This window comes from Xenopus tropicalis, chromosome 5, assembly GCF_000004195.4.
Source record: "Xenopus tropicalis strain Nigerian chromosome 5, UCB_Xtro_10.0, whole genome shotgun sequence".
Taxonomy (NCBI): domain Eukaryota; kingdom Metazoa; phylum Chordata; class Amphibia; order Anura; family Pipidae; genus Xenopus; species Xenopus tropicalis.
The window spans coordinates 88,293,318-88,306,332 of record NC_030681.2 but is presented as its reverse complement, the minus strand read 5'-3'; the positions used below and the strand labels follow the sequence as shown (position 1 = coordinate 88,306,332).

At 36.7% G+C, this 13,015-nt stretch overlaps 1 protein-coding gene across 1 annotated transcript in view; it reads right to left on the bottom strand.

Moving 5' to 3' along the window:
- The window catches only part of me1 (malic enzyme 1, NADP(+)-dependent, cytosolic), a 165,907-nt gene that overhangs the window by 125,373 nt on the left and 27,519 nt on the right, over nucleotides 1-13,015 (bottom strand). Inside the window, exons 2-3 of the mRNA XM_002938454.3 lie at nucleotides 9,829-9,962; nucleotides 4,903-5,052 (exon numbers count right to left, since the gene is read on the bottom strand). Of these exons, the coding sequence (XP_002938500.1) occupies nucleotides 4,903-5,052; nucleotides 9,829-9,962 (284 nt within the window). The remainder of the gene's footprint in view (nucleotides 1-4,902; nucleotides 5,053-9,828; nucleotides 9,963-13,015) is intronic.

Genomic DNA, 13,015 nt, shown 5'->3' with positions numbered 1-13,015 from the left:
GGCATTTAGTCAATGTGTAAAACATCTAAAACTGCTGTAATAGTGGTCAGAGGAAGGGAATTGATCTGGTGATGTTTAAGACTCAAAGGAGAGCTAGGATAGCTAGTACCCCTGACTCTTGTAACCTGGATAGCACTTGTGAAGAGGAAAATTAATAAAGGTTGCTCTAAGAGGAAAAGAAATCACATCTAGAATTTAGCCAGGACATTATTTATCTTATAGCAAGTCTAAAGGTAGGCATACATGAGCAGATTTAAGCTTTAATTTATCCATTTAATTGCCTTAGGCCAAATGATTGCATTAGCATGAAAGATTAGCTTGTTTTTCAGCGAACTCACCAAACAAACAAATCTTACTGTGTATGGCCACCTTAATACATCCATGTCTTCTAATGCTTAAACACAGAAGGCATGGGCACAGACAAGAGGATACAGCAGAAAACTTAATGTTCCCTCACATACTCATACCAGATGTTAAAAAGGCTCATATCTGATGGCTAGTTTGTACAATTGATACTGCCTAACTGTACTGCAGGGGATTGGCAAATGTTTTGCACTAGGGATTGTTATGCATTTATGATGTGTTGCAATGTAACCTACAGCATGCATCAGACATGATTAATCAGCCCTGTAACACATGGATATTCAAAATGAACTGCTAAACATATCCAATAGCGTTATTGGAAAACTAAGAATTTTCCAATTATTATAATAAACAAAATGTTAAAAACCAAATTGCTGTGTTTAGCTTCTGTTTCCTTTTTTGTTTTCATTCTCACTTGCATTTTCTTAGATTTAGTATAACTCAAATCCAAGATGGTGAAATAATACAAAAAGCATTTATCAGGAAATTCAGTTTTGTGGTACAGTGCGATAGGCTAAAAAAAAACTGTCTCCCGGTTAAAAAAGACAATGCGCCTACAGCCATGAGTTCCTGTAAAATGAATTATATGTATTCATTGCAAAGGTCTGTAACGAACCCTGATGTCCATGCAAGTGAGACTCTGTGCGTCATATAATTTATAAGCTGAAGCTGTCCTGCTGAATTAGTTATGTCACCAGTAAGTATGTGCTGTGAAACAGCAAATAAAATTAATCATGAACCGTTATAGATCTGGCACTTCAAGGGAGCCAAGGGATTCATCTTAAAGTGTTATAGAGTCTGGCAACTCTATTATTTATTTTTACTTCTTCAGTCTGTAGTTCAGGGTTCCAGTGTTTTAGCAGACTAGATTTACTGTAAGACTAATAACAGGGTATGAGAAGTATGTAACATTCAGAATTAAGATTTTAAAACTTTGATATCCCCGACTTTTTTACTCTTTGGCAGAAATAATGCCTTTTAGTCTGTACTATATATATTGTTTCAAAGGTTATTTGTACCTGCTCCCAGGTAAACAATTGCTGAGGCTATTGAGTAGAGATCTGAAGAAGCAACAAGAGTATATACTCTTGCATAAAAGTGTTAAAAGGCCTGTTTTGTATAAAAAAAAGTTCACCACAGGATTCAGGTTAATAAAACACAGATATTTCACTTGGACAGAACCTTGGACTATGCCCAACCCACAGAGCAGAAGAAACCAAGGTATACATTATGCGTACTTTTGTCTGCCAATTCTTAGTGGGCTCTTCTGCCCACTCATAGCCTTAGTGTGAGCAATCAGCTATCTTGGACTAGAGTTTAAACTTATTCTTTTCAGTATAGGGCAACTTATGACCCTACAGGACAACTTGTGTTCCCTGTCTTGCTGTGCGTTTGCTAAAAGTCAGAACCCTGAACTATTGCAGCATACACATTTTTTTTACATCTATCATTTGCTTTACTTGATCTAAACAAAATAACAACTTCACTGCCACAATGGGTATTTCAGTGCAGAAAGCCTGAACACAGAAAAGCAGACTCTGGTAAGGACCAGAGGACTGTGAATCACCCTACTCTATTACACAGCTGATTGTGTACATATACTACTGTGCTTAGACCATAACAAGGACAAAGCAGGGCTACAAACAGGAACTAGGATGCAGGACAACCTTATATCATCCTGAGCGCAACCAGGCAGAGGAAGGCTTCTGAAATAAGAAGGCTCCTATATAACACAAGTTGGAGACTTGAGAAAGACAAAGGACTCAATGGGACAGAAACAACAAAGGGGTTAACAGGTAGTTATATGTGTCTAAACAAACTTCACATACCAGCTGATAACTGCACAGCCTGAATGTGAGGCTAAGAGCTGAGTCCATCTCTACACGTGTGTACTCACAGGTAAGCCCCTACTGTATGTGTGAAGATAAGGACAATGCTTCCAGAAAAAAAGTCACCTCTGGTTAGAAATATCCTATTTCTAACAACTTTCCAGGTGATCTTCATTATTTTTTCTTATAGTTTTTGAATAATCTGCCTTCTTGTGCTGTCACTTTTCAGCTTTTAAATGGGGGCCACAGCCAAAAAATGAGTGCTCGGGGAGGATACAATTTTACTGTAATTGTTGTTTTTAATACTTATCCTTCTATCCAGTTTTTTTCCTATTCATATTCCAGTCTCTCATTTAAACCACAGATATGGTAAATAAGACCCTAGCAACCAGATAGCTGTTGAAATACTAAACTGGAGAGCTGCTGAGCTGAGTAACTGAAAAACCACAAAAAAGTAAAAGATGAAGACCAACTGCATTTTCATTGTTTGGTGAGTGATTCTTTGGGGGCAAGTGTGCTGCACCTAGTGATGCTGGGCACAAAGAGAAATCTAGAGCTACTGACTGGTCAGGAGGTAGTGATAGCTCTAGGGTTCCCCTATATCAATAGGCCCAGCAGCGCTCGATTTGAAACAGAAGGCAGGAAGGACTGAGTAGCTCTGAGTGCAAATATATTAAAGTGCAAGGAGCTCATTATGAAACAAGTACCTTTAATGAAAGTGGTTTTACGCACAACTGAAAGTAGGGAAATTGCATGGGTCACAACTGCAATTATGTAACATAGTAAGAACATAGTAACAAAGTATGTTAGGTTTAAAAAAGACAACCTTAATGCCTAACTGCTGGTTGATCCAGAAGAAGGCAAAAAAAACCATATGATGCCTCTCTAATTTGCATAAATGTACATAAATGAGCTCTCTTAACATTTTATTGCTCCTGTGTTCCAATGTATCTCTGAGCCAGTTAGGATTGGATCAGCAACTGTCCTGGATAAGCTTTGCCCTATACTGTAGGTCAGTGCTGTCCAACTTCTGTGGTACTGGGGCCTAAATTTTTCTGGCCTACATGGCGGAGGCCCAATAATGGAAGCCCATTTTGGCCACTACCTTTTTAAAACTACACTCCGAAGACATAATTATATACTTTAGGGACCATATAATGACTATTTCCAAATTCTAACAAACTCTCAGAACAAACCCCCACAAGGTTCAGTGTAGTGCAGGCAGGCAGAGTATAGCACATACAGGCAGGATAGGGCAGGCAGAATATGGCACACACAGGGGGCATAGGGCAGGCAGAGTATGGCACACACAGGGGGCATAGGGCAGGCAGAGTATGGCACACACAGGCAGCATGGATCTGAGGTGTGAACAATGGAATGGCTTAGAGGTATGAATGATGGAAGGGGTTTACAGGTGTGAACAATACAGGGGTTTACAGCATTAATCTGAGGTGTAAGCAGTGCAGGGGGCCAGTTAATTTCAGTACTGATACCATTTAAAGCTTATACAAAGGTAAGCAGTCACAGTAGCAAGACAGATGGGGTGCGGCCAGTTGGACAGCACTGCTGTAGGTTATTCCATGAAAATTGTATATACTTTTAGTATATATTCAGCTTTGCATAAAAATGAGGAGAGGCAGTCTCACTGGATGCACTCTTGCTAGAAAACATTTTTGTATATGAATAAATTCATATGGACTACTGGAACTGCCAGTAGTTAGAAGAATGTTGTGCATTAGCGGATGGGCCTTTGACCCATTCTGTACATACACCCATGCATAGAGTTGGTAAGCAAATGTCTAGTGGAAACCTTCCCTTTATGTCTTCTACCTAGCTCTGTTCTAGGCTTGCACTTGCAGCTTTCTCTCAACCAGACAGTATCCATGATACCAGATACACAGCACACATGGCTTTTTGTAAAGTGGAGTAATGGTAGATGCAACTTTAAAATGTTCTGAATATTTGCCAAAAATCCCATATGAATGAATTTATTTTCCCAGATGTTTAAGGAAAGAAACTGTGTACCTATCCTTCAGTCACTGATACTATCTCGCATGGCACCATTCCATGTTATTTTGGGGCAGTGATTCATGAAACACTGACCTCTGTATGATTTATCCATGCAGAATAACATTATAGAAACATTCTATTTTCCCAAACTATTGGCTATAGTATAAATGTAGCTCATGGCCTGAAATCATTGATTTATTTACACAGCTCGAGTCTAGTGTAACCTGCCATGTCTTTGGTTTTTTGTTTTGTTACTGAGCTCAACTGTTTATTTCTGTAGTTCAAGAGCGTGGCGAGTGTGGAGCTGATGTTGGTGCATCTGGCAATTCATGTCAAGGAAATTATATTGGGCAGTGTAGCAGGAATTGGCGCAGATTGAGATTTCATTGGTCAGACAGACTTTGGCTGCTGGAATTTTTAATTAGCAACAGATGGAAAGCCATATGGTTGGAAATCACTGCTATGTAGCACATAGTTCCCAGGTGTTACTGGACTGAAAATTTCCCTTTCCACCAAACCTTATGTCACTTAAAGGGCAAAGCAATTTAAAAGTTACCAGCAGCAAGATGGTAAACAACAATTACTAGCAACCAACACACATTTGTATCTATCAAACAGAAATAATAGGAATAATTTTTGAAACAAATAGTATTTATTTTAAGCTTTAATTGGATAAAGTGACATTAATTGAGCACTGTACCTTGGCCTTCGGAATGCTAGTCCATACTGTTGGCAAGCCAAGCCCACTGTTGGAGTGTAAACAACTGGCATGAACCTTTCAATGTCTGAAGTCAAAACTTTATAGAAAAGTTTCTCATTTCGATCTTGAAGTCCCATCAACAAAATATACCTGCAACAACATTGAAAGGGTACAATTCAGTATTTCTTCAATGGTGCAACATTGTTTGTCATTTTTCTGCACTCAAATACCACTGAGGATTAAGCTGTGTTTCCCATTATCCCTTGACTGGATGTGTTATTTCTTATACAATAAATGGCTAGAATTCTGAATGTGTTTCAAAATATATCAGTCTACCACAAAACTTCGAGATATATAAATACATCTAATAACATTCTTTCATAATGCAACCACTTTTGCTGTGAGCACAGTCATGTTGTTATTTTGCTATGCCTGGTCTTATATTTCTCAAAGCAATATTAACTGATGAGCATTGCTGGTAATTAGTGTTCAGCTGCTTAAAGTTAAAAATTAATTTTGCAACTATTTTCTTCCAATAAGCAAATAGATTGCCAGTCATTTTATCATTTGCCAAAGGTATTGAACTCCATTTAAGTCTGGTATCATTAGATCAACATCTAATCAGTGTTAACATGTGCTTAGATACTCTAATTAAAACACAGAATGGATCAATATTTCAGTGAATTTTATATAGATAGATAGATAGATAGATAGATAGATAGATAGATAGATGATAGATAGATAGATAGATAGATAGATCCACAACTAGCAAATCTGGACATAAAGGAATTAAAAAAACAGTTTTTCTTAAAATGGTAAAATTAAATTCGCAATTACATGGCAGTCATAGATTCATAAAGCAGTTATGCTATACTTTTCCTCAGACAGCTCCAGTATGGCGTACCTACTGTCATTAATATACAACTGTCATTAGGTTCATTGTTGACTGGAGAGCATCTGTTTCCACACAGGTCTCCTTACTGGAGTAACATTCTATTCATGGTAAAATGTACTTCTAGATCAAAATATAACATATTTAACTTGAGGTTTAACTGAAGATTTTACTAATTATCTATAGGAAATAATCTCAGTTTGCCTAAATCTTGCTGGCAAACACTACTGATCACTTCTTGAGTACTCTCTATAAAATTTTCTGCATGGATTCTGAATCTTGATACAGTATAATGTCTTTAGTAGAGGTGCCCATCTGTCAAACCATTGTCAAACCATTATAAATAGATAGTGGAAATAGATGAGGATGTTTAAGGATTTAAAATAATAAACCCGGATATTTACATTACACATACATAAAGATAAATATACACACTGGAGGGATCAGTGAGCTTAATACGGTTTGGCACATGTGCCATAGGTATCTTTAGCAGTTAAAATGTAATGTCATATTTTAAAGTGAAAAATATAGAGGGGTAAATTTTCAAAGTTTTATACATCTTAACTTTTGTGACATCTGACATGCAATTAAAAAAAATATTAGCAATAATTGTATTCAAATCCTGCCACAAATTTTTATAGCTTTACATAATACATTTTAATGATTTCACTGATCTTTGGGGCGGGGGGGGGGGTTAAAACTTTTTTTCTGCATCTCTCCAGTTGGGAATAAGTGGCTACTTGGTTGCTAGGACTAAGTTTTCTTTCTAACAGGGAAGTGTTTTTAAAGTAATAAAGGAAGCTATATTAATGAAAACTAAACAACAGTTTTGTTGTTGCATTACATATTCCAAGGAAAGCAAATAATACAAAAACAAAATAATGCAAATAGAAATAGAAAAATACAAATAATAATAATAATGACAAGAATAGGTCCATATAAAATAGCAAAAGTACATTTAAAGGTAAACTTCACATTTGCTTCATATACCAGTGTGGCCATATTTTTAGTAAACTCCTTTTGTTAAAAATACTCCTTTTTTTGATTAAATATTTGGGAGCTGTCTGAGATGTTTAAGAAAATAAATTAAGTTCCCATTGTGTCAGTCACTGGTTAGTTTATTTCTCATGACATGTTTGGCCTTACTAGATTCTTAATTCCAGTTATGTTAACAAAAACACAATCCCTGGGTGAGAAGTTGATAGTAAAAATGAGGTTAAATGGAAAATTTGGAAATGTTATTTCAATATTTTTTTATGTCATTTATTCAAATAAACAGTACTGTTATGGGAAAATTTCCTTAATCAGTCCCCTAACTAATTCAAATAAGGCACCAGTGCATCCAGTTGGTGTTACCAATGCTATCAAAATTTTAGTTTTAGTGGTGGAAATACTGGGATACACAGATCTGTGTAAATCTTCAAAAAAAAAAAAAACAACTAAACAGCTGTCCCTCTTTCCCTTCTGATATTTGATTACAATATAATATAAAGAATGCAACATGACTAGTGATGGGCGAAATGTTTCGCCAGGCATGGATTCGCGCCGAATTTCCGCGTTTCGCCATCGGTGGATTGTTTCGCGAAACAGATGAAAAAATTTGCCGCACGACAAAATAATAGCCGCGGGTGACAAAGGAATAGTCGCGGGCGACAATTTTTTTGCCGCAACACATTTTCGCCATTTCGCGAATTTTTCGCGGATCTTTTGAAAGATTCGCTCATCACTAAACATGACACAAAGTGACTGACATAGTCACTTCTCGTTTGTGAATTTTCTAGCATCTTTAATTAACTGTTTGGTCAGCAGCATAGTCATTAGTGAACTGTCTTGCATTTGTAATTAAAGAAGAATGAAAGGTCTAATCATTGGGGGGGTGCCAAAATGTTAGGCATCCCCAGTGATTGTAACCACTTACCTCATTCCAGGCCGGTGCTCATGTTAGCAGAAAAACGCACCAGCCAGGAGTGATGCTCTTACTTCTTCTACCTTCTTGAACATGCACAGTAGAGTGAAAGCCAGCTTTTTCACTGCGCATGCACCAGCCCCCAGGATTCTGAATATAGACGAGTGCAGGAATAGGATTGCTCAGTTGCATGAACCGCTGGCCAGTGCAGTTTTCTGCAAACAGGAGCACCAGCCCGGGATATCAGGTAAGTGATTACAATCACTGCGGGAGGGCTAACATTTGGCACCCCCCAATGATTGTAACTTTCTTTCTCCTTTAAGGAGTCCTCCACCCAGTTCTAAGCAAATGTACTGTAACCCCTATTTCCTGTGAAAACAGGCTATACTAGCTAGATAGGCTTTAGAGCATGGGGTACATAGGACTCTAAAACACAAGATGGGCTTTTGCTATGTGGAAATATCCTTGGGGTGTAGTGCAACTACAACTCACTAAGGCTGTGTGCAAAGTAATTCAAAGAATGGACTCCAGAGAGGTCTTTTGCAGTAAAACAGAACCAATAAGTCACAAAATGTTAACATAAAACTAGATACATGGGTTTTTGCCCAGTAACAGGAAGATACAGGAAATGGTAGGGCTTGAAGCCATAAGGACATATTAATCCTATGGATCCCTACAGTACATTAATGGAAATGTTTTCAATGTTTTTTAAAGTTATTTGAAAAGTTATTTCCATTGAAAGGAATATCTGTCTGCACTACTGGTTCTGACTCCTAAAACAATGCAGCCGAAACCAGCTGTTTAACAAACCTGTTGGAGAACTTCTGCTATATTGTTTCAAAAGTCAAAACTAGTGACTAACATTATTAATTAATGTATATTGGAAATTTGCTTTGAACAATATGTTCTTCCTTCCCTCTTCATAATGCAAAACAGGTTCCTATTTCTCTAACATAGATACTGTATATGCTGGATAACTAGGATGTGCAGTAGAACTGTTTAAATGTGCATTTACAACCCTTTTAGGAAAACCTTATTTTGGAGCTAATACATCTTTAACAAAAGAAGAACAAAATATACATTGCAGTGGTTTGCTAAAAATAAGCATGGTCTCAGTCTTTACTCCAAAAGATAATCCCTAACTTCCTGGATGCATTTGTATAATACTGTATATTAAGCAATATGAAAAACAGATCTATAGATGCTGGTAAGCTCATCATTTACTTTTAATTTGCTGTATTTTGGCTTACACAATATCCCTGCTTTAAAAATACAATGATTAATTGTATTACTACATCAGGAAATAATCTAACACTCCATAAAATGTATATATTATTTTGCAGAAAGGCAGTAAGGCACATAAAATGCTACTAATTTCACTGCCTTGCTTAATTAAATACATCAATGAACTGAACATGTGAAGTATAAAAATAATATTTTTTACTATTAGGAAAATGACGTTGGGGGGTAGTTAAGTGATGGAATTTCTTTACTTGCCTGGAGTTCTGCATACAAAATGTTTGGGGTTTGTGCCCCCCAAATAAATAGCTTTCTTTTATCTTGTGCAAGAAATGAAAAGCCATGCATCTGCAGAAAACTTGCTTTCACATTATTGTGTCAACAATTTGTGAACGTCCTATTGCACTGCTGAGCATGCAGGTGACAATAAAGTGCAAACTAACTTAACAGTTATGTCCCATGTGTTCCCCCTTCAAGTCGCTGACTGACTAACTGGTTAGAGAGATTCAAAGAAGGAAGTTGTGTTCTGGCTTCTACATTAGACGCAATCTTTTTTACCCAGTTTATCTTTTTACCCGGTTTCAAATTAATGATATTGTCAAACTAAAATAAAAAATACATCATGTAAATTGCTCAGAAGAGCCCTCTGAATAATTTGGCATTAAGTTGTTTGGGTGGGTACATGTTCCTTTTAAACATTCACTATATTGCTTGGGAAAGGATGCATCTTGGCTGCAAGAGGATATCTTCCACAGTGCACAACAATAAAACTACTGGCTGCAATACACTATAGCAAGTGTTGCTTTACAATTTAAAGACAGAAAATGATCTAAATCTACTAATTTTGTAGATTTTCTTTTTGTTGTGTTCCTTATGTGTACTCTTTTACCTGTCAAGGTCACACTTTTGCCGCTCATAGTTCCTAAGAACTCTCAGGACTTGGACATCTTGACTGAGAAAACAAGGAGGCAACAATCCATGAATACCCAGTTGTAGCCTTTCCTCCAGTGAAAATGCCATGCCCTAAATAATACAAGATACAGACATATTATTCCAGGGAAACAAAATGATATAAAATGCTTTTTACACTCATTTTTCACTTTACACGCGTTATTTCATATTACTTCTTCAAGTAGCCTGTGTAAGCACTTCCACACTAGGAATTATGTAATACACATGCACACACTGATGCCAGAAAAACAATTTGTGCAGGATTAAACAACACAGATGGTAATTTTACATCTTCATAAATCACACACTGCTGGGCCAGCTATTTTGTGGATGCCCGCTTTTACAGTGCAATTCCTTGCACTACCACAAGGGAGTGCAAAGTGTTCCTTTCACCTCTCTGTGTATGATTTACTGTTTGTATTTGTAGTGCTACATACAGGATGGCTGGGCAGAACATAGTTTGCATATCATTCAGAAGTGCAAGCCTGGAGCCACAGGGGACATAAAGCTCACAAGAGTTCTATTTTACTTACCACATGCATTCAGTACAGAACCCCCTTGAGCCTTTAAGCTTCAAATGTATATTTTGTTGTTGTTTATTATGACAATGGCAGTTGCCTTTATTAACTATAGTGTTTTAATTATTCTCTGACTGCCTGAAATACCACTATAAATCTCATGACTGCAAAGCTGGCTGCACTGTGTGCTCATACCGTGTGAAAATCACATTAACAAATAAACAGAAGGGCACAAAACTCTTTAAACCTACTAGCAGTTACAGGCTTACATTTTTGCAGACATGAACGCTGTTTATATTCATTAGAAAAATACAACATTCATTTTTAGATTCTAGTACAGTATGGCCAGTTCTGTTGATGTATAGTTTACAAGCATAATTACCGTGAGTGAAATGATCACCATTACAATTTAAAATCACAAACAGGAAACCAGTTATACAAACTGTGACAAACAGCACAGTTTCTCGACCTGCGTATTAGTGTCAGCTAAGAAGCTGCCCTTCTACTCCAATCCACTCTTCCTTGTGTCTGCACCCAGAATCACTGGATGCAGACAAACAAACAAATTTTAGCATGGAATGGCGTGAATATACATTTTCCCTCCAAAATCCGCTCCACTGTCTACACCCAGGCCAATGCAGGCAAAGAAACTGCTCTGTGTGGCAGTAGCCCAAACCAACACCTAAGTAACACATTTTGGAAAAAATGCAGGCTGTATAACCATTTACTTCATCTGAGACTGATAGGGCAAAAATACATTTCTCCACAAAAGTGTCTCCAACAGATGCAAAAGAGCTGCTGGTTGGTATCATGTCATAATATCCGCAATGCTTGGTATAAATTACTAAAAAATAAATCATTTAAACATTAAATTATATTAATTATAATTTAATTATATCTTAGTACCTTAGTATCTTTGGATCTAGTACAAGGTACTGTTTTATTATTATAGAGAAAAAAGAAAACATTTTAAAAACTGAATAATTTGATGGAACTGGAGTCTATGGGAGACTGCCTTCCCCTAATTCTAAACTTCCTGGATAACAGGTTTTCCGAATAACAGATCCTATAGCTATACTGTTTTCTTTACAGCTGTCATTCTCCTTTGAGCTGCTAATATGACCCTTCCCTTTTCTTTCCTGTTTCTTTTATATTGCAACAAAAACATCAATGGTGGCTGAACCAGTGACTGGTAGCTTATAAATTGGTAGTAGCTACAGGTCAATTTCAGGATCACTTTATATGCAATTTAATGGAATCTGTTGCACATTACTTTCCATAAAAGCAAGAAAAAAGTTGGGCATGAATTAAGGGGTGATAACTGTCCATGTGCTATACAATTGGGCAGTTCCCTCTAGTTTTTGTAGGAAGCTATTTAAAACAATACCTATTTATTCCTAAAAAATGACTGCAGATACAATATTGAGACAACTCACCACTATTCCCTAAAATGGATGTGGTTTGTGAGAATGATCTGTAATGCATCTATTAAACGCTTAACCATTCTTACAATTTAATAGCACAGTTTGCCTTTCACATAACATTTCTATTGCAGTCATCTTTAATAATGAACTTTCTTTCAACTGATCATGGAAATACAGGAGCGTAGGCTCAAATGCAATTCTATTCACTCTAGAAAACAAGGTACCCATTCTTCCATATTTCAGTATCCAGTCCCAATTTCCTCCAGGGAGGTTTTTCTGGCTTCAGCAAAGAATTTTCTTTGTAGAAAATAATATATTTTATCACAAGTTTAGCAAAAGAAATCTCACTGGATTTAATCACTGTATATATACTTGGGAAAATAATATGCCTTTATAAATTCCATTGAAAAACTATAAGCAATATTTGTAACAAGATACGGATCTGTTAAAGTTAGAATAGCACAAAGCTTAATACGGAAGATGGAGAACACAAGGGTATAATTCTTCCACCCTATCTTGGCTAAAATGCTTTATTTCTAAAAGAAAAGAAGTATCTAACATTAATTATGTTTGAGATATTAAGCATAGAATTCGAAAACCATTAGAATTTTCTTTCAAAATCTAATTTCAAAAGAGAAGTAAAAATAAAATCTTTGTTCATTAAGCAGAACAGGTTTGTTCACTGGCAGACTGGCTACATTGGTCTTTCTTTCTTCTGCAAAGTCCAGCTAGGCAGTTAGGCCATATATCAAGTTTTTACAGACTTGGCTCAGTTTTTTTAATCTCCCTGCTTCAGAAAGCATGTTACACACTTCCTACTTCCTGCTTCCCTTGGCAGAAACCTCCCCTCCCCAAAGGGTATGACTCATCATTTACAGCACCTGCGATAGTTGATTGAATATTCATAGCCTGTCTTATTCTCCCCATATGCTGATCAGTGCTCTAAACAATATATATATATATGAGTTTGCCGGCACTCACGTCAATGAAGAGTAACTTGGCCTGAGTGCAGTCTTCAACGTATTTCAATAAATAATGTGTCAGATAGAAGCCACTCTCACAGGACTCAAAGTTGAGAAAGGCTGGTGTTACAGCCAAACGTCAGTTGCTTCTGTGTGAATAAACACTTTATTTCTTTATAAGTCCTGTGAGAGCGGCTTCTATCCAACACTTATATATATAT